Source organism: Chamaea fasciata, unplaced genomic scaffold (genome assembly GCF_029207755.1).
Source record: "Chamaea fasciata isolate MVZ Bird 193981 ecotype frontalis unplaced genomic scaffold, bChaFas1.0.hap1 SCAF_11, whole genome shotgun sequence".
NCBI lineage: Eukaryota > Metazoa > Chordata > Aves > Passeriformes > Sylviidae > Chamaea > Chamaea fasciata.
Window position 1 is genome coordinate 20,050,538 of NW_027094096.1, and position 22,833 is coordinate 20,073,370.

At 43.7% G+C, this 22,833-nt stretch overlaps 1 protein-coding gene across 3 annotated transcripts in view; it reads right to left on the reverse strand.

Moving 5' to 3' along the window:
• Nucleotides 1-11,083: 11,083 nt before the first annotated feature.
• Nucleotides 11,084-22,833, reverse strand: part of LOC136295176 (calcium-activated potassium channel subunit beta-2) — a 138,152-nt gene continuing 126,402 nt past the window's right edge. For 2 of the 3 annotated variants that reach the window (XM_066193581.1, XM_066193580.1), the window contains 3 exons: nt 20,664-20,834; nt 18,017-18,212; nt 11,084-12,311 (listed from right to left, as the gene is read on the reverse strand). In XM_066193581.1, the coding sequence (XP_066049678.1) occupies nt 12,027-12,311; nt 18,017-18,212; nt 20,664-20,834 (652 nt within the window). In that variant the 3' untranslated portion in view covers nt 11,084-12,026. The remainder of the gene's footprint in view (nt 12,312-18,016; nt 18,213-20,663; nt 20,835-22,833) is intronic. The other variant, XM_066193582.1, reaches the window with a different exon arrangement.

Sequence of the window (22,833 nt, forward strand, 5' to 3'; positions counted from 1 at the left end):
GATTTTTCCTCTGCTAGGGCAAGGCAGAATTGCTCTGCAGGAGCTGGTACTTCTCTGCAAATCTGATCTGGGCAGGGAGTTGCTGGAATGCTTAATAGCACTTGAGGAAATACAGGGGAAGGAAGATAAGGGATCAAAATCTACAGGGGAAAACATCAAGTGAACTGAAGTACCAGAGGGAAAATAAGGATTTGAGGCGGGATTTGGTGGATCCCAGGAGGCTGGCTGCGTTGTGCTGTCAGCTGGTCCCATGAGCCTGGGTCTAACGTGGGTCTTGCACTCGTGGTTATTTAAAACTTAAAGACAAACTGAGTTGGAGAGTGTTGGTCTGTCCCAAGTGAACAGAGCAGGTTTGGCTGCCAGAACAGGCTGGAAAAGCCTGGATTCCAGCTGTTCACTGTCAAAGACAGTGCCTGAAGGAGTGGATAATTCCTGTGAACCCCTTAGCAGTACCTGGCCCTGGGGTACACTCACTGGCAGCAGGCAGATGTTGTAGTAGGTTTTAAAAGCAAAATTTGTCCCAAACCATGATGTTCTAAGCTTGGATTTTCTCATTACTAATTTTTCCAGACAACACCCTGTGGAAGGAACTTTTATTAGCTGTAAACCCCTTCTACAAGACAGACCAGCATTTTTCTATATGCCATCCTCCAGCAACGAAAGTGAGTCCCCATATTTGGGGAAAGATATTTCGCCCACAAGCACAATCATATACATTAATGGGCTGTATTTATACAAGGAAATGTACTGTAATTTTTAAAGGCTGTTCTTTTGCTAGGCCATCTTATGAAAGACCATCTGAGCATGCAGATGTGGTGCTCCAGCTCTCCAGGGTGCTGATTCAAGGCAATGTAGAAATGCAGTTGGAGAGGAGAGTGGTTCTGTGTCCCAGCACTTGCTCCTCTGGATTGGCTGTGGCCTGAGACATGCTTGTGCTCTCTCTTTATTTAATAAAATCGTCACTCCTTCTCAGATAATTTTCCCCAGTTGAATCTATCAGTTGAAACAATTCAATTAAAAGGCCAAAAAAAAGTCCTTAAGGGCACTGCCTTTCATCACTGGTGAGATGATGAATGCTGCACAAAGAGATTGCAGAGATGTGACATATAGCATTGCAAGTAAACCCTGAAAATAAAAAGAAAAGGAAAAAAAATTCCCAAGCAAATATCTACATCTTCTCTACGTGTTACCCCAACCAGGCCTGGCAAGACAACACAACTCCTTGTACCCTGGGTGTGCTCTTGGCTGATGGGTTGAAATTGCTTCCCTGTGGGTCATACAGGGGTGTTGTGCTTGTACCCTCTGCAGTTCCCATCCTGCAGGGATCCAGTCCAGGGGAAAATTGTCCAGACACCCCACCTGTCTCATGCTCCAGGCCGCAGAGAGGTTTTTTTATTAAAAAAATATTGTTTTTATGGATAATCAGCCATTAAGTTGCCACTGAGACTGGTGGTAACCAAGGCAGTTTCAGCTGTGTGAGTCAAGGCTCAGCTGCGCTCAGCCCTGTAAAACCAGAGCAGAAGATGTGTTTGTGTCCAAAGAGCTCCTGGTCTGTGATGGGACATCCCAGGTGGACACCACTGGGCATGGGGAGCAAGCAGCTGGTACCAGCTAGCTGGGAGAGACAAAAATTTTGCTGTACAACGGTTTTCTGTATCACTGTTCTGTGGAAATGAGGTCCTGGACTCCCAAGAAATTTTGCTGGATTTATTATTTCTGGGATTCTGCCTCCCTTTTTTTACAGCTACGCTCTGAAGCACAAAGCCAGCAATAGGGCTTGTATTTCTGGAACCCCTCAAGGATAATTGAGTCAGGAATGGAAGGTAAGGCTCAGGCCCAGATTGAAACTCACAGTCATGAAGAGACATAGGAATGTCTTGAGCTGCTGCATAGCCCACATCTAGACTGCCTCATCCTCCGTAGAACTGGGAATTATTGAGAAGGTAGATGTAATTAATATTTTTTTCAGTTCAAAAAGCTCAAGCATTTGTAACTTGCGTACACTTTTTTGTTTCCCAAGAAACTGAGGATGCTACACAGTGAAAATATGTTATGCATTGAGGTTGCATTAATTCTTTATATTTCCTGTGCTGGAGATATTCTGTAATCACTGAGCAGGAATTAGCCAGATTCAAAACAAATGTTGAAAAAACCCAAACATGAAGTCATAGAGAGCAAGGACCATTGAGAAAGTCTGTTCCACAGTGATGCTGTCGTCACCATGGGAAAGAAAAAAAAAATTGAAACAACCCAGGTGAGACAGTTAGCTTTGCCTCATTTCTTCCTGATTATTGCTTTGCCTTAGTGTGTTTCACCACATTTGCGTGGAGCATGGTGATGTGCACCAGGGCTGCTGCTGGTTGATAACTGACAGTAAATCCAGGTAGACCCTCATGACTTATTGTGGGTATTGTCTGGGAAGAATCCACTGTGAGAGGAACAGGATTTGGTGTATCTATGGGGCTGATGGCTGGCTTTGCCCAGTTTCAATTTCATTGAGTGCACAAACACCCTGACCTTTGGCCTGGCACATGGGGAGGCCAGGATATACTGGAGGAACGTGGGTTTTGGTGGGTACAGAGTCTCTGTGTCAATAGATTTTAGTTTCATTTGAGGAACAGGCAGAAATAGGCTTTCCCTGAAGTCCCCTCTTTGGCAGTCTGATTCTGGGCTGTCTGCTCAGCCTTGAAACAAGTCAAAAGACCTTTCTGGGGAGAGCAGAGGTAGCATTTGTGGGCTCCTGGAGCAGGGCTGGTGGGGAGCAGCATCCCCCTTTGCTGGGGGGTGGGTGGGTTTGGTGACACTCAGGTACAGCAGCCATCCAGGGCAAAGGGTAAATTGAACCCTGCTGCTAGGGCATGGCAGGGGAGTAAGGGAGGCTCCAGTGGCACTCTCCTGGAGTTTTGGCACAAAGGAGCTCAAAAACTAATAGTAAACTCGCCCTGCTTCCCATGGGTCAAAGACGTCTGAAGATGATCAGTTTGGAGCTGTCAAATTGTTTCCTTCCAGTTGTTTTCAACAGGAAGATGATCTGCTTGAGCTGAGCCCTGCTCAGGGCAGAGCCCCAGTATTTGCTCTGCTCCAGCCTGGTGGTTTCACCAGATCTTGGCAGAGTGGAAAAGGAAAGGGATCCATAGTATTTTGGGGAAAAGAAGGCTGCCCATCAGCCTCCCTTAAGCTAATCTCATCCATCCTCACAGACATCTCAGCAGCGTTTTCCTCTGGGGAACATCAGTCATATCTCCCTGTTCCACCCTTGCTCTGCCCATATGGTACCACGGTTGTGACCCTGCATAAAGATAATTCACTAGGGCAGGGTTGGGGTCCTGTGGAAAATGGTAAATCCCTGGAGAGTTAGAGCCTGTGTCATCATTCATATATATATATATATATATATATATACACTCACACACACACACACATATATATATATAAACTCACACACACACACATATATATATATATATATATACACTCACACACACACACAAGCAGTGCAGCATGGAAGCTATTCAGGCAGCTCTATTTCTGGCATTTTGTAACTTTGGAGTGCCTGCTTTTGCAACCTGAATAATGTTCTTTTAAGTATAGAGTTTAGGAGGGTTTTTTTGGTGGTTTTTTTTTTTTTTTTTAGGATGTAATTATAATCTTGTTCTACATAATTTAACAGCATCAGGGCAGGAGATTTTTATCCAAGGCTGGAAGTAATTGTCAGGCTAGTACTGAGCAGCCAAGCAGCTCGAGGGAAGGACAAAGCTGTGCATTTCCCAGTCACAAAGTGGAGAAGAGGACAAGCCCACCCCTGGGTCTGCTCACAGAGTCTCTGCAGCGGGCAGGATGCCTTGTGAACTTTGAAGTGGCACATTGAGGGGTAAAGATCATCACCAAAATATCTGCACCACAGATGTAGAAGAAATGAGTGACGTTTGGGACTTTGTTCCATGGGCATGGTGGCATGCCCAGAGCTGACTGCCACCTCCTGTCCTGCTCTTGGTGTGAGGTGGGAAAGGTTTGAGGCTTATCTCAGGCATGGGGCAGCAGGGTTTGGGAGCTGGGGGTGTGGGTCAGCTCAGCAGGAGTGTCATTGTCCAGAAACTTCGTGAGAGGGCCCTGGATGCTCCTTCCTCACTGTCCCCTTTGGGACCTTGGGTCATTTGTGGTCATGGGTCCATAACAAGCGGCTGGTGGCAATGGCCAGCACCAAACTCAAAGGGCTGCTGCCATCAAAGTCTCCTTGCCTAACTATCTGAACATGGGTTAGTGCTGATCCAGTTTACATAGCTCTGACAGTGGGAAGTGGATGGAATTTCATCTTGGCTTCTCCTGCTCTCCTGCATGTGTTGATCCACATGGCCAAGGTCTCAGCTGGAGAGAGGCCAGAAGGGGTGGGACAGGACTCTGAAAGGGTATGAGGGAACAAGCGATTTCCTAGATCATTAATTTGCTATTTGCAGCCAGAGTGTTATTGGCCCAAGATGAAGGACTGCCAGGGACAGCAGTGGAAATCTGGGACTGCAGATGATTTCTCTTCTTAAGGTCACTGCTGAGTGGCACAGAGCTAATGGCACGACAGTGGAGAAACGGGAGCAGGGCCTGCCTCCCAAATTCCTGTGCACAGACCATGTCCTCAGAGCTGTGAGTGCTCAGGACAAGGCACGATGTGCCGGTGGTACAGGGACACCTGCAGCTGCCTGGTCTCCCCTGTGCCCTTCTCTGATTTGGGTTGCAGTCCCTCTCTGCTGGCTGCTGTCTCAGGATTCACCTTCTGGTTGAAGTTATCGGGTAAAGCCTCCTGGTTTTGACAGCAGAGGGTCTCGATTCCCTCTAAAGCCAGTTCTAATTTTGGTGCTCTTTAACAGGGGAAAGCCACCTGGATAGCTCTGCCAGCTCTGCTTCTTTGTCTCTCACTGGATGCTTTGAGTTAAAAGAGTCAAAAATGGAGCGTGATGGAGTATTAGCAGAAAATCAGGTTTTTAAATGAGGTTAACCAATTACTTCACTCAGAACCAAGTCCATCACAGCTTCTGACTCAACTCCTGTTCCTTTGGCAAGACCTGTACTTGGGGCACTTGCCTACCAGGTGCTGGGATGTCCAAACCACTGCTCCAGCAGGTTCCCATAGAGCACATTACTCAGGATTGTGTCCTGGTGGTGTTCAAATAATTCTGTTCTGATACTGAATACCCAAAACATTCAGCATCTGGTTCAGTGGGCTTAATACGCAGCTACTCCTTGGGAAGGAGAGATTTGTGAAGGGCCACGTATTGTGCCCATGAAATGAAAACTTGGATGTTATGTCCAAACATGATGTGTCTGCCAACAGAGAATGAGGCCCCTGAACGCCTCCTGCCCTGGGAACCCTGTGTGTGAGCAGATAATCCTCATTTCTCCTGAGAAAAGCAGAATAGCTCATTTACTCATGTTTGCTGTTTATTTTTCCCTCTCCTTCCTGGTGGCTGTTTAATAGAAACCCTGGATCAGTGGCACTTGACATGCTGTGGAAAAACCTGCTCTGGGACAGATTTCTTGGCCTCTGTTTTGCTCTCAGGTGGGAGATCTTGTCTGGTACTTGGAGGATGAGATCCAGAAACTCCTGTGTGAGGCTGGGAGCCAGCATGTGCTGGGGAGGAAAGGGAGCTGCCAGTGATGGAAAACAGGCTGCTGCTGCTGGTACAAACTTGCCTTCCCACTGTCTTTGAGCACATGGTGAAGTGGTGCCGAGCAAGTGGCAAGAAATTACACCTAGACTCCCCCTGTGTTGGGTTTTGCAGCCTCTGCAGTGTTTGCAGCCTCCCGTTGCATTGTTCAGCTGTCTTGCTGTATTAATGGCTTTGAACTCTTGCTTCTGAGGGGAGTGATTAAGGTGCTGGTGCTTAGTCATCAGACTTTGCTTCCTATTTAATTTCTGATGAATATAACAGAGAGCTTAAAGTGCACGGTGATGGAAATCACAAGTGCCTTCCCTGTGGAAAGGTTTCAAGGTGCTCTTCCTTTTTTGCCCCCTGGATTTTGGGACTGAGCTGCTCAGCAGCCTCTGGCGTAACAGAGCCTTGGCTTGTGACCTGGAGTTAGCTGTGCAAGTGGCTGGGTGTTAAAAAGTGCTTGGTAACTGAATACAGAGCAGTACCTGTGGTTATGCCAAAGAATTGCCAAGGTGGAGACTTTAGGAAGAGGAGATGAAACCTCCCACCTTCCTCACACACATTTTCACACGGTGGAATCATAGAATGGTTGGGTTTGGAGGGGACCTTACAGATCATCTAGTTCTACCCCCTGTCACAGGAAAGTACACCTTCCATGTGATGTTTTAGAAAACTTCTCCTAGGAGGCTTGAAGATTTTAGACTGAGCTGAGTGGGAAGCATGTTTTCAATTCCATAATATTTTTTTTTTTAGCTGCGAATGGGAAGAAAATCTTCAAAATATTCTGCAGACTTAAAAACCTGAAAAAAAAAATCAAGTCAGGTCAGAACAAAGAATTAAGTGAGATAGTGATCGATCACTCCAGGATCAGATTTTTGCTTTTGCATTTTTTTCCAAGTTAAAAAAAAAAAAAAAAAAAAAAAAGAAAAAAAGAAAAAAAGAAAAATGTATAGTAGAAATGGTATCTTTAGAAAGGAAGCTAGGTCCTGGGTGCGCTGAATGTCACAGTGTTTCAGCAGTTTTCTAACATTCTTTTGTAAAATATATTGAAAATTGAGTACACTCCTGGACAAAAAAAGCTCTTTTTTTTTTTTTTTGCAACCTATAGCAGTGTCTGATCCTTCTGTGCTATACTGAAGGGTATGAACATAAATTTATATGGTTCCCTAAATCTGACCTGCCTGACTGCCTCTGGAGATGCTTCTAACTCTCACCTGCTTTTCTTGAACTTCCAGATTAAACAAACCTTTTCTAAGTGTTAAGTGAGAGCTGGTCCTCCATCTCTACCCATGTTTTATGAGTCATTTGCTGAGCTTCTGCCTGGAAATGGCCATGTTTCAACAGAGCTTGCAAAGCATTTTATAATGAGCATCTCTCAGCCTCTAAATTACAATAAAATCACTAGGCAATGAAATACACTAAATTCTTACCTAAATAAGTGTAGTGCCATTTAAAATAGATACTCACCTACCAGCTCTTTCTATGAAAATGGAGAACTAGAAAAAATATACAGGCTGTATGGAGGGCTCTGCTAATATTGACACTTTTTTTTCAGTGTTTAGAGAAAACTGATTTATTAAAAAAATCTTGGTGTGAATTCACCAGGCAGCATTGACGATTTATTTTATTTTTGGATCTTATCCAAAGGATAAGATTGTGTCAAATGAAGTTTGTTTTACATTTAGCAGCTGCAGGTCAGGGACAAAAAGTGGCTTGTTGGGGGACCAGCAGTTGGCCAAAGGCAGCATCAACCCCTCCTGGTTCACTGGGATTTATCAAATACAGGAGAGGACAGAGCTGGGGAGAGCCAACTCATAATGGGACAAATGCTGTGCTGACCACACTCCTGGGGATCACAGGACACAGAATCCCCTCACCCAGGGCCTCTGCATGCAGAGTCCTCCCTGAGTTACAACAGCTCAAATAATTGAATCACATGGTCTGACCGTTTTGTGTTTAAAAAAAAAAAATCAAGGTAGCTTGTTTTAACTTAAAGACAGAGCACATCCACAGAAACAGCCCAGTTCAGTTGCTGTTACGCTCTTTGAGGTCGGTGCTGTGCTTTGTTTGCCCATCCTGGTGATCCCTGAGATGATCATCACCCACACGAGCCTGGCTGGGCCCTGGCTGGGGCTGCTGCTGGTGACATCCTTGTGATGGATCCTGCACTTCACTGCTGGGAGATAAAAATGAAAGAACCTTGCCAGTCAACCTCACAAAAACCCCCCACCTCAAAATATTCAGTGAACGGAACAATTGCTGATATATTTTTTTCTACATCAGAGGAGCTTTTATGTTTCTAACTATTATTTTTCAAGATTTCCTATATAAAAAGTTTCCTCATCCCTAGATTTTAAAATGCTTCTTTCGTTCAAACTGAAAAATGGAAGCATTTTCTTTTCAAAGCACTGAGACAAAATAATTGAAGTTTACTCCTGCTTTTCACTCTGTCCTGCACAACAAAAGGAATTTGGCAATGTTTGTATTCAGTTGTGAGATGTTTGGGAACTCCAAAAACTGTGTGTGGTTTTCCTCTCAAAACTGAATGCTGGGAAGTGATGAGTGCTCAGTGGAGCAGAAAAGTGACGGATTTTCCCAAATCTTTGATGGATGATGAACAGTACAGTGGCTTACGGAGAGAAGATGCTCAGAGTCTACGGAAAAATTGTGTTGCTGCAAAGGTATTGGGTAACACCCTTGGATGCCTGGAGCTAATTTAGTACCAGCATGACTGTATGAGAAGGGAAATTAGCTGAAAAATTATGAAGGTGGTATTAAATGGACAAGGTCACTCAAGACAGAGTTTGTACTGCTGTGAGGTCAGAGGTCTGGCAGCCAAATGAGAGCAGGAATCCTCATGGAACAGAATTAACACCAGCTAGTTCTTTCTCAGCAACTCCTTCCATTGAACTGACATTAACCCTAACCCAAACCCCAACCCTTACCCCAACCCTACTTTTCAAACAGAATTAAAAAAAAAAAAAATAATTACCCAAGTTCACTTCTATCCTCTGTACAAAAGAAAAAAAGAAAGTCACAAGGTGGGACTTTATTCCTTATTTGTCCTTCAGGTGGGAAATCGCTGCCTTTGTGTCCCCTTGAGATGTGTCTCCTCCTCTTGCGTTTCCTGAACCCTCTCTCCTTGCTGCATTCACCTAAGCTCACCCTGGAGATGAGTATTCTTCCACTGGGTACATTCTGTGAGATAAATTGACATCTCCTCAATGAAGAAAACGAAATCAAAATAAACTCTCTGTTGTCCTAGCTGGTGACATTTAGTAAATCTGCTGCAAGGTGCCAAATTTCAAAGCATTATAGCAAGGATGTTCACACTTCAGCTTCAGATTTAGATGTTCCAGAATAGGAATAAGACTTGACATATACAATCTAATTAAGAAAATAACTACTAAAAGGCCATGGGAATTTGGGATCTGAAATGCTTATGAATGCTTTAAATCATTTTAAATCACACAAGGGTGCTTGTCATGGGCTTCTGATGCCTGGAAATACTGCACAACCTTTTTCATATCGCACCTCTCCCTCCCAGGGTTTTCCAGGACAAGTTTTTCCCTGCTGTCCCAAATGCCCATCTGGGGCATCAAGAGCTGAAATACTTGATCTTGGAGGAGTCAGAACCAGTGCTAGAAACAGGGTGGCTTTGCCTGGCTGCTGAATTGCATTACATGTTTTTCTCATTCATTTGAGCTGCCTATAGGAACATCAATGCCTTTTGCAAGGGAAAACATGATGTTCAAACAGAGTAGAGAAAGAAATAGGATGGGCTAACATCCCTGCTGAAACACCACCTCTCCTTGGGACAGCGGGAGTTGTCAAAAATCCCATTTGCAGTGCTAAAACTTCAGTAGGGGGTTAACAGTGCCAGGGATCAGATGGATAATTCCCTTCAAAATTATTGTTTTACCTCACTCCATCCAATTACTCAAGTTGTTTTGCTATCCCACAGATCTCTCCCTTAACGTCAACAAAATGATTATAGCCTACAACAGCAGCAAGATGTTTCACCCACAGGAGCTCTGGTGAAATGTTTTATGGCACGATGGGTTGAAAGCAGCGTTTGATGTGCAAATGTCAGGAACAATCAGCTTCCCTGTCCCCGAGGGAAAATAACAAAAAACACAGGCACCAAAAATGTCACCAGGCACGTAAATCAGTGTGCAAATGGGCCAGCACAAGTGTTGGTGATGGTGAGGAAAAGCCGCCACGCCAGAGCTTGATGCTGGTCTGGGAATTGTGATTGGCAGCACCATCCAGTCCCGCTGATGTGGAGGTTCCCAGATCTCCCAGCGCCGGCTTCTGCAATTCCAACGTATTGATCCAAACAGAGCTTCTGCAAATGAACATTTATGAATTCCCTGGTGCACCAGCACTCCTCTTTCCTTGGTAATGGAAGTTACAGAAAGCAGTTTGATGAAACAAGCCAGATCTGAAGGCAGAAGATACTGAAATCTGGAAGATTTAATTGAATATTTTTATTACATATTTTTGGAACCTTCATTATCCCCCCACCCTCCAGGAATTTAATTACCTAAGGAAAATTATACTACTGATTACAAGATTGCAGGTTTATTTTCACTGCTGAGAACTTTTTTTTTCTTTTCTTTTTTTTTTTTTACAGCTCACATTACACTTGCATGACTTGTTTTGTAACATCTTGAAATTTTTAATGCTATGATGCGGAAAGGTACTTATATATATATATAGATGAACCAGGCAGAATACTTGATTTGCAGTCTTTTTGAAGGGAAAATGTTATTTTCTTGGTTTGAGTAGGCCTGTGTACAGTTACTTTGACCTATTGGACAATGATTTCACAGGATTGCTCCCAGGATGTGCCTTGTGTTTGTCCTTCAGGCCGGGTGCAACATGAGGATCTGAGAGAGGTGTCTTTAAAACATAAGAAGGAATGTTTTCTATAGGGGAATAAAAATAAATTATGCAGAAATTGTGACTACAGTGTGTATGAAATTAAACTGGCAAGTATACTGTGGTAAATATTTGAGAGATAGGACGACAATTTAACCAGATTCTCAGTTTTTCCAATAAATCTTTGCACCTGGGTCTCGTAAATCCTAATTCACGTCAGCCAGCACTGCATAGTGAGTTAAGGTCAGGAGAGATTTCCAAATGTGTTATGATGATTATCTAACAGTTCAGTTAATAGAGACATAGAATTGGATGAGATTTTTGTCATTTCCCATGTCACAGCAACAGAGACCTTTGACTGAAACAACATCATGAATATTAGATAAGATCCTGCAGTGCTGCTTCTCCATGTTATGATATTATCCAAGGATGAAGGTTACAAATACATGAGTTGTACTGCTCATTTTCCAGTGGGTAAAAACAAAGAAAAAAACCCCCTAAACAAGTTTCAATACACAACTAGATATAATATAGCTTTTTCTTTCTTTTTATATATATATATATATATATCTGTATATATATCAAGTAAAAAAATCTAAAATAGTTGGAAGTAAAAAATGAAAAAATAGCTGATAGTGTTTTTTTTTTTTTCCTTTACAGTGATATGGTAGCAAATACAAGACAAATGAATAATAAACCTTTACATAAGGAGTTCTGGTCCCACCTCCATCAATAGGGCTCAGACTAGAATACAAAATGGAACAAGGTGTTTTTTTGCTTTTTGGCTACAGCTTCTGCAAGTGACAAAAATCATGTTGATAAGACAGAAGAAGATTATAGCACTACACAAAATAAAACTCCAAAGTGTTTTCCAAAGGACCTTATAAACACCATAGGATACAACTGACTTCTGAACTGAAGGAGTAAACACAAAGCATCACCAAGTCCTACTGAGGCTGAAAATACTCTATGCTTACCTCAAAATACAACCTTTTTGTGCCATCTTACCAATTAAAAACCCCTAATTAATACTTCCCGCCCCCCACCAAATTAATAAAAACCGACATTAAAAAAGCCAAAGCCACAAATCCATAGAATGGACTGAGCCAAGTGTGAGACCTCAATGATGCACGAGTGGTTGGCTGCCCTTTGTCCAGCAGTGAGTTTTCCCAGAATCTTTTACACCAAAAACATCGATTGACTAAAGCTTGGCCGATGGTCACACTGAGCCCTATCTTGGCTGTAGAAAAGAAAGTACTAATCCCAGCATAAAACAAGATCATAGAGACGGTCAACACAAAACAGTGACTTTTTCAGTTGTCTGCATAATAATAACATCATGTTTGCATATAGAACAGCTTTTGCATTATTGCTCTACTTAGAAGAATATAGTAAGGAACTTATACCAGACTTGCACATTACAAACTTAAGGTTCTTTGGTGAAGAATGAGAAAAAACAGTATTTTCACTGTCAGCTGAGTTTCGGGGAAGTCTCCTTTCCTATCTGCTGATCCTTTGGATCCTCTCACAGAGCAGGGAAAGGTACTGAGTCAGCTTTACCATGGCCACGATGGCCACCCCGCCGATCATCATGCAGGTGGGCCAGAACAGGGAGTGGAACAGCACGTTGGAGCTGTACAGTTTGGTGAGGATCACGTTCTTCTGGACGCCCTCGGGGTCGTAGAAGCAGGAGAAGCGTTGGTACTTCCGGAAGTTCTCCATTACCACGTTCACCAGAGACATGGATTCCTCGTAATTCTTCCCGCACTTGGGGATGTACGAACACTGGGAGGAAAACAGAGGGAGAAAAAAGGTCTCCAAACCTGTTACAGTGTCTGTTTTCAGGTGGCAAGTGGGGAAATCTCGAGATGATTATGCTTTTCATAGCAAGAGTGGAATACTATTACGCTAATAATAAATTTATCACAGCAAAACTCAATATTTTGCACATCTACAGAATTTCCCATTGGAGAACCTCCAAGTGCTGTTCAAACATTAATGCTTTAATCTGCACCGTGCCTTGTGAGATAGGTGAATATATTATTATTGCTAATTTACACATGCAAAAATAGAACTGATGAAGTACCTCTTCAGCTTAAGTGGCACACATATGCTCACAGTGAGATGGGTAATTGACTTTCTGTAAATACAAATCTGGTAGTTTAGCTCTCATTGGCTTGGATCAAAGCGATCACAGTGGGCACAGGAGCTCACTCAGAGTGGAGAGGGATGAGGAGAGACCTTTACACAAATATTCTTATTGGGGTAATGCCTCAGTTAGAGACAAATCAGTAGTCTAGGTTTCCCTACTGACAGCCCAGAGGACTTCCATCCATCCTCTAGCTGAAGATCAACCTGTTTTCCAGGGTGGCTCTTAGTGATGCTTTTGCTTTAGACCCCAGCCTAAGTCCAACAGCTCCTGCTCTCTGAAGGTGATCCTGGATTTTCAGTTTTAGTCCCAAAGGATATAAGATTTGGGGGTGGCTCTATCTAGCACAGTTGCAACCTAGATTTCTAGAGAATACTAGAGGCAAGTTATTTTAAAACCTGCCTTTTGGAGTCCATGCATTGAAGATATTCCATGGGAAAGGTAGGACAGTAACCCTGGGCTTGCTGACCACTCCCTGCCAAGAGCTGGTGTGGGCTGGTGAGGTGCTAGGCAGACACAAGGATTGAGGCCACATCTGGACATTTTTTGACCTAGAGCAGAAACCCCTGAACTTGCTGTTGCTCCTGCTGGTCTGGAAGATGATTGATGGGAGCAGCCCACCTGCTCTCACTTTCTTCTCTCTTCTATGCACTTACACCCCACCAAATCTGAAAGTTTTCTACACCTGCACAGGATTTTGATTAACTGCTTCAAGAGGAGTGCAAATCTGCTGTTTGACTTCTCGTTGGACATGCAGCGGGGGGACCCAGCAGGCTGCTTGTCCTGTTGAGGACCTAAAGCAGCCCGGGATAATTTAATGAGAAAGTGAGTTTTGCAAAGGAAAAAAGATGATTTCATTAAAATAATGTGACCCATGGGCTTTGATTATTACTGTTTTAATGTACATGCTTCACAAATGTCCCTCCGTTCTTTTTCGTGACGTGCTCTGACTTCCTTTTTTAACATACTGCAACAAATATCTAGTCCTAATTATGATCAAAGGATTAACCTCATAACAGGATTTGATTTATTCATTGGTAAGTTATTAACACAGAGTATAATTTGAAGCATGGCAGAGAGATTGTCTGTCGTTAGCAGACTGGAGCGTTAATGGTGGAGCGTGGCCGCAGTGCCATTATGAATATTTCATAGGGCTCTAGAAATTAGAGATGAAAAATATCAGGGCATTAATATCTCATCCATCTTGCTGCTGGTGTGTGTCTGCTCCCTATAGGATATTCTCTTGTACTCTGACCAAATTTGTCTTAAATGTCCAAAGTCAGGAGCCCTCTCCCAGTGCCCACGAGTCTTTAATAGATCATAATCTACTAAGTAGGGGAAATTTCTCAGTGGAGCATTCCTCATTTTCCCTTGATAAATTATCCGTTACCACTGTCACAACAGCAGTATTTCCAGTTCAAACGGATTTGTGTTGTGGTTTTCTGGGGGAATTTGGTTTTTTTTTTTCATCTAAGATATCTTGGTCTTAGCTTTGAGAAGGTCCTGAGCACAAGCACATTAAATTTTGGTTATGGGGTGCTCCTGGCCTCCTTCAGCATTTCAGTTTCCCAGTGAGATCCCAGAGACAGCACAGGGCTGTGTTTCATAGGTGTTTGGCAAACAAGTAGGAAGATTCAATAACAGGACGTATTGACTTTTTTTTTGTTTTCCATAGTTTAAATTTTCAGTAGTTTCCTCCAATGCCCGGCAAGGAATTTTATATCCACAACTGTTATGCTGTACCTGTGAATGCAGACAATTAAATCTGTGCTGGTTTTTGGCACTTCTGCATTCTCAAACACTTGGAAATCTGCAAGTAAATGATGTCTGGTACTACCTCTGGTGAAGATTCTGTGATACAGCATGAGAAAGGTGGTTCTTGTGTTCCTTGCAATCTGAGCACAAGAAGGATCTACCCAACAGTTACAAACAGAGGTTATTATTAATGTTTTCATCTCTATTTTCCTAATATAAAGGATTGGGTAAGTATCCTGTCTGAACTACCTCTGGACACATCCAGTCCAGTGCCCTGCTCAGTGTGGAGTTGCTCAGGGACTTGTCCAGTCAGGTTACGAATATCTCCAAGGATGGAGATCACACAACTTCTCCAGGCAAGCTGGAGGCAGTTTCCCTTAAATCAATGAAGATACACTAAAAAAGACTATTGCCAGAAAAGCCCCCAGTTCAGGCTGGGCACTGAAATACACAACTCTCATCATATGTCTGTGGCTGGGTTTGGTGTCCAAGCTGAGCCTGGAAACTTAGACAGGACATATTGTGGCAGTCTTTGTGAGAAAGTGGTCAGGATGTCAATTTACGTCTCTTTTGGAAAGTGCAACAAGTCTGGAGAAGGGTTGAAGGAAGAGTTCTGTGTCTGAGTTGGCCTGAACTGATTCCTCCAGATGGAATTCTCCAGTTCCAGCCTTGAAATAGGTCCACTGGAATCCACAGCTGAACACCTCTGCTTCCCCTCCCTGCACCAGGCAAACTCCTTCCTGGCTTGTAAATACCTGAGATTTCAGTGAGAAACCCTGAGAATCCACATAATTTCTGAGTCTCAGGCAGTTACAGCTGATTTTGGTGATTAAATCCTCCTTGTTATCTCACTAATGGAGAACCGATATAAATCAGCAGTAGTTCCAATGACATGAAAAGAGTCAAAATTACACAATATAAGATCAAAATGGGGTGTCTCTAATTGCTTTAACTACCACAGCCCTTCCTCATGGTGACAGCCTGGCTCTGTGGATGATTTACCTCTTGCAGAGGCTGTTACAGCCTGCGGCAGCTGAGGAAGGGAAGTGCAACCATGGAAGCATTTAAACTGTTTTGTCTGTAGTATTGACAAGGGGATGGGCTTGTCCTAAAGGCTAGAGATAAAGTAGGCACAGCGAGAGCAATGAAAAACCAGAAAAAATCTTCTGTGCTTTTCTTGGAAAGACTTGAGCAGCTTGACAGGCATTCACTGACTTCCCACTGATTCCCACAGGAGACTGGCAGCAGCATGCTGTAGATCTCAGTGTAAATTGTACCTACTCCTTACTCCACCTTCTGAGCTGACAGCCAGGTTAGACAGCAATTCTCCTGGATAAACCATTATTTAAAATCAAAGTGGATTTTGCTCTGTCCATGCTGGCTGGGGAGGAGAAGAGAGAGACAAGCTCCAGATACTTCTCTGTCTGTGTGTGTGGGTGCTCAGCAGAGCAGAGAGGTTGGTGGAGGGGTGCTCACCTTTTGAAGGTCACTGATGTTGGCCTTGGAGTGTCAAGACTGTGCTCTGGGTTTTCCCCAGTAATGTCAGAGCTCAGTGAGCCAGGCACTTTTTTTTTTTTTTTTTTTTTTTTTTTTTCTTTTTTTTGGCAAGAGTGAAGACAGGGAACACAGATCTGAGTAAGCGGATGGAGAGACACAGCTTAGCACCCAGCTGGAGCATCACCACCCAGTACTGCTCAGGACTTCTTTCCTGGTGTATGGGGATGCTCTCTGGCCAGGGAAGAGGGAAAGTACATCTGGAATGCTCTGATTTGAGCTTGGAGTCTCTGCTGATCTGAGCCATGAGCAAGAAGACAGGTTATTTTGTAGACATTGCAAACTTCCTCTCGAAACTGCTTTTGTATTCAGGTCACATAGCAGCATGTCAGGAAAACCTAGGAATCCTCCTGAGAGCAGAGCTTAACCTGTAAAACAACCTTGGGCTGGAGAAGTATTAACTGTGCCTACACTAAATTAAGAGGAGGTGGCATCTCGGAGAATTTCAAAGTCCATTTCAGCAAGCAAAAATGATCAATAGCAGAATGTGGAGATTTATGCTGAATCTCTTGATTTCTTTGAATCAGTGGAGCATAGAGATTTATCTGATCTCTTTTAATCAAATTGAGGCGTGAACAGCACAGTTTTGCTTGTGACCCTGTAGGAAGCGGGGTCTGTCTATCTGTCCTGCCTCAGGCTTCACAGACAGTGAATGCCTCTTCCAGCACTGATGCCAGAGCAGAGGGGAAAAAGGAACTTTTCTCCATTTCACACTTCAGATCCAGAGTACTCCATCTCTCAGCCACAAGAGTTAATTATCCAGCAGAATAAGCAGCCTAGTGCAACCATGCCACGCTTTCACTAATTTTAATATCACTTCATCTTAATATGCAGAAGTAATCTGTTCTACTGAACGGCTGCCATAATTAGAAACACAATAGGTTACATTGTCAGCAGCCTGGTCCGGGGCTCTGCTGTTCCGGGGTGTGCTTTGCCAAGTTTGGGGTTCAGTGACCTTGGATAACCAAGAAGTTCAAGAAAATCTGGCACTTGTAAGGCTAATGATTCCAGTGGGTCCAGCTCACTCCAGTTTGCACTCTGGGAGACACAGGCGCTGTCAATACGAAGAAAGGGAGGTGGGGAGAGGGGCATTTCCCCGTTGCCGTCTCGCGTTCCTGGGTGGAAGCAGCGCGGAGCCGCCCGCAGGGCCGGGCGCTCGCCGGGGAGGGACGCGCGGCAGCGCCGCAGCTGCGCTGCCTGCTCTCGGCATCTGCTGCCTCCTCACGGCGCCCAGGCTGGAGCTCTCTCCGTCCCACCTGCTAGGAGTTACTCTGGAGTTGCAGAAGTTACGCTCCTTGCAGAAGCAGGGAGGGGAATTCTTCAGACTTGCTCCAAATAATTCCGTCAGTTCAATGTCTGGAGTCAGGGGAGTTGTGCTGTAAAGATGGGGTGACTCCTTGTCTTATTCGTGCCCCAGAGGCAGGCCTTTTGTATCTATGCTGCTGCTTTTATCTTGCCATTCCCCACTGAGCAAACTTTCAGGATCTTTGCAGGGTAAACGCAGTGGCTGGAGCCCCGCAGCACCGCTGACCTCAGTGGAGCTGCTCAGGCACAGTCTGTCACCAGAGATGGAGATGGGCTCTTGTGTCTCCCCACCACCTTGCCAGGCCCTACAGAAATGGTGCCATTTCCATTCTCACTGCCACAGGGATGCTCCCTGCACTTTTCTAGGGGTGTTCACTGTCGTGGGGAGCCATCCCTGGGTGGGAAGTGACTTGTCCACAGCTCCACATGAATATCAATGTGACAAGTGCTCAGTGATCCCCTGCTCCTGTAAAGCACTTGAAAAGGATGAGGGAGGCTCCGGCCCTCGGGGCACTGAACCCCCTGTGAAATGGATGGAGGAAGAAAGTTATCCCTCTCCAGACATGTGAGCTGGGTTTGTGCACTGATTTCTGCTTTCTCTGCTCTCTATTTATCAGTGAAGCAGGAGGTGGAAGCCTTATATTGCTTTAAAGCGAGGAATGGATGTAATGAGATGAGAAGCCCTCCAGAAACCCATTTAGGAACAAGTTTTATTCTGTGCTCCTACCTCAGAATTAATTTTCATTGTTTCCTCGGTGTGGTAGAGTAGAAGCTTCTGGCCAGAAGAGGTGAGATTAACATACACCTGCAGGCAGGGATACTGAGAGATTTTCCAGCACTCTGGACCACAGTTAAATGAGCAGTTAAAGGTTTCTGTGATTGATGCATTGAGAAGTGAGCACTGAGTCTCTTCTGTCCAGACACTAAACAGGATAAAAAAAAAAAAAAAAAAAAAAAAAGACATTAGAGCATGGCAAGAATAGGCAAATAAGCACTAAATCCACCTCAGGATTCCCATCAGAGATATACTGGGGGCATCTTGTAGGAGAGGTTGTGTGTTGCAGCAGAGCCTGGGCTGTGTCATGTCACACATCACAGACAGTGTTTTATTCTGTAGTAGTCACAGTTCAGCCTTTGGGCACAAAATTACCTTACTCATTTATGTCTGTGTATAAACGGAAAATGAACTGGAACTCTCACGCTGGAGAAGGTACATTTGAAAGGGTTTCAGCAGAGAGAGAAGAAAACTGAGCAGCCTGCACAGGAGAGAGCACAACACACACAGGGCTGCGTGACAAGACACCCTGAGCTAAACTTGAGGGCTAACTCAAAGTCCAGGTCAATTTAAAGTGAAGGTTGAGGACAATTTTGAGTTAGCAGGGTATGGATTCTCACATACATGAAGACACAGGAACTCTCAAGTGGTACCTCATGCATCTCTACCTTTAGGGAAGCTTTTCCCGGTGGCAGCTTGCTTGGTTTTCTGTAATTCAAGTCAGTGGTTGTAACTTTTCCTGAGGATTTCATCTCATCTCCAATTCACCAGAGGCTAAAACTGCAATGATGGAGCCCGGCTGTGCACTAGCAGTGTTTGCTGGCATGTATTTAAAAATCTACAGCTGTGTTTTCCTTGGGGAAAGGGTACACTGAGGGCTCTGCAAAAAGCCCTTTGTGGTCTGGGAGAAGGTTTCACCCTTTAATTGTGCTCAGCCTCTCAGGTCACCCCCAATGTGGCTCTGTTCCCCTACCACGAAGGGGACGAGGGTCTCCTTGCACCTCAAAACACCTGAAAGGCTTTACATAGTAAGTGATATCAAAGATTTCTGACTAATTCTATTGCTGCTTTACTTTGGCAGTAATTCTGCTTGTATATTCTGTTTTAAATTTATATTACATTATGCTACAGTTTCTGGGGGGAAATTGAATGAAAGGATTTTTTTCCCCCTTCCAGGCAGTATTTGTTGGAGGGGTATTGCTGTAAAGGAGAATAGCCCCCGAGGAGATCTGTCTGTGTGGAAAAGTGACAGCAAAGGCTCCTGGGTTGCCTTTGCCTCATTTTCACCTTTCTGGCTGCTGTTTTATTCATGCAGGGGGGGTAATAAAGTAACACCTACCTACCACAGACTTGTGAAGATGGAATAGTTGATACTTTGGAGGTGCTTTGATATCTTCTGGCAATTTTTTTTTCATATATCTTATAAAATAAATCAACTCTTTCCACATGAGCAATTTTGACCTTAGCAGCCTCTGCAATTGACCCTGATATTGCTGAAAGATCTGGGAGAGCAATTTGAAATAGCAAATGCTCTTGGATACTTGATCTCAATTTTCAAAATCTAAATTTTGCCTTGATTTAAAAAGGGACAAATAACTTTATCGCATAAATAAGAAGCTGAGAATCAGTACAGCTCATCCTCATCTGTATTCCTTATCACTGCAGGGTCAAGAGGGAATATTCTCACGCAGGTGCACCAGTATAATTGAGGATGTTCACACCAGTTAACTGTAGGCACTTCTTGCATGTGCCTAAAGAAGAAGCCTGTGGTGTTTAACCCAAAATGTTCCAGGTATTTGCCCCTGTCTTAGCGTGGTTTGGGCATGGCAGATCAGTACTTTGATCCCCAGTTACACATTTTTCATTCTCTTAACTCCACCAACCAGGGCAGAAAAAACCCCATCACTGACACCCTTATTGCAATCTGCGCTGGATTTTAAATAGGGCTGATGCTTGAAAACTGATTACAGCTGTTGTTAATGAATCACAGGCCAAGCTCTCTGCTCAGTGGCAGAGGAGGAAGCCAGAGAAAGCCTCAGAAAAATTAAGTGCAGTGCAAGAGGGATGAAAGATGGTCTTTCGTTTTCAGCAAATTACTATCTTTCATGAGGATTTCACTTGTTCAAATGAAAGCAGTAACCGACATGGAAAACTACATGCTACAAAGAGCTTGATTTCTTTCCCAAATTAATTCTCCATCCTTCATTTGGAAGTGTACTGTTTCTCAAGGCTGCAAAATATTTTTTTGTCCTGAGTCTGGGCTTTGCAGCGACAGCCTCTGAGAAGCTTATAAGGTACAGCAGGCTGCAGGCCAGCTGATACGGATATTATACTGGTGTAAAACTGTGCCAAGTCTAAAGCCTGTGGATTGAGATTTTGGCAAACAGGGATCTAATTCTTCCCTCACTTTATGCCAGTGTTACTCAAATTGCATTCACTGTGGCTGTGCCTAATTTATACTGGGACGAGGAAGTGCAGAGTTAGGCCTGTGTTGACCAAATGAACAATTATAAAACTTTAATAAAAAGAGTCAAGAGAACGTGCCACATGAAGTCAGCTGGAGCAGGGGGTGTGAGACCAGGGACGACCATGAAATTACCTTTGCATGTAGGAGCGTAGCAGCGTGATTCCCAGCAGGAAGTACATCATGATAGAGCACACCATCATGGCCAGCCCCAGGAGTATGGCCCGGTCTTCTCCAGCTTTTAGGGCTGTCACTGTTTTCCTTTTGTCCAGTAGGTCGTGATCCCTGATTTTTTGGTAAATATTTCTGAGGTTGAAAACAATACATTTTTATGTGAAGTTTGTATTAAATCATCAATTCAACCTCTACAGGGTGGGCACTTCCACCTCCATACCCATCTCACAGGAGAGAAAGGCTTAAAGGTCCTCAGGTGTCCTTTTTCAAGGGATTCACTCTGACCTGGTGGAAACTTATTCATCTCCAAAATAAATTACCGCAATTTCTGAAAAGGTAAAAACACCTTACAGCAAATACAAATATTAGACACTTGTGCCAGCTCAGTAAATCCTTCTTTGGTACAGCCTCGTAGGCCCAGTAGAATTATCCCAGGCGTGCGTTTGATCTGCCAGTGCCATCCTAGGCCACTCGAAGATGTTCAGGTGTATGAGGTGTCTTTTCTCCAGCTCAGTGGGGTAACAGGTCTTATGTTACCACGGGTAGGAAACAACCTGAAGAAAGTCATCATTAACATTATCTGAAAGGACCATGCTCTCTTTGGATTCACTACAGGCTATTGATTTGGGCAACTTTCTGCCCTGAGTGTGACTCAAAGCTCATGAAACCCTATGGGGATTTTGCAATTGATTTCTGTGGGTTTTTTTGATTGGGAGCTTATTTACTTTATTCATAAAACAGCTTTTTGGAAGCCCAGTTACTCATTACAGTGAAAAACCCTCACAGAGAATTATCCACCAGAGCTATTTGTTCTGGGATTTAAAAAAAAAAAAAAAAAAAAAAAAAGATACAACAAACCATTCCCCCTTCAGCAGAGAATCCTTTGCATTTTCTAACCATAAGTCCTTCTTTCATCTCCGAGCCTTTGATGATTCAATGGGTCATGAGGACACAATGGTGGAGAAGGAAATATTTGAGTACATTTCAAACACACTCAAACTTTGTGGGTTTAAAATGTACTTACAGACCTGAGGCTGGTCAAAATCTCCTGTGTTTCCTGTTATGGTTCTTTTGAATCATCCAGGCAGCACCCGAAGCATGTGAACCGCACACCTCTGAGCCCTGGCACCACCATAACATGGACACAGTAGTACACGTGGGAGAAGTTCCTCTTCTACTGTCTGCAAAATGGCAGGTGAGCAACATCAACGTCACTGTGGGCTCTGGCAAACCCACCACTCCTTTAAAGCTGAAGCCACCAAGTTTCACTCACCCGTGGGGAAAAAAATAAATCACTGAGTCAGGTCAACCAGAGAACTTACGTTGACTATTAAGGATAAAGAAATAGAGATAAGACAGATGTGAAATCATACATAAACACAGTAGAGGCAACAGCAAAAAGATATGTTTAATCATAGACTCCCTGAGACTGGAATTGAATTTCTATTTAGGTGATGAGTCATAGTCAGGAAAAGCACATATGGTGTGGGGTTTTTATAGCAAAAATCTTGCTTAGATGGTACTGCAGTCAATAGTCTCCCGTACCTAAGAATCTAAGAGGTTTTTTTATCCAACTGTGGTTTACATCTTTAGGTGTCCATGGTTTCTCTTCAAAACCCTCCTTTAAAGCTTGTCAGTATTTTCCTAGTTGGAAATGAAATGGTAATTCAACCTGTCAAGATTTTCTCTGCTGTTCAGGAGAAAAAAACATCTTGTAAACTGGCAGATGCAATTGCCTTCAAAGAAGTAATGTAGAGTAATCATCTAATGTTAGTTTTCTATTATTATTTATCAAGCTGTATTTAACTGCTGCCATCAGGATTTGCATTGCTCCCAAATGGAAGCAGACAGGAAGGCCGAGATTGTCATGCAGTTCCAGCACATTAAACGATCACACAGCATAACTTGTGTCAACGTGTAGGCATAAAACAGGCCCAGTGCAATCACTCACAAATGTCATAGGACATAAAAGGGATACAAGTGGACGATTTTTAAACAAATGGCTAATTGAGATTGGTTACAAGTGCTTCCCATGTGGCCTTGAGCCAAGGAACATGCCATCAGAGGTAAAAAAAGGATGGACTGAAGGGTGTGTAAGTGAAAATGAGTTACCTGGCAAAGGTGACTGGTC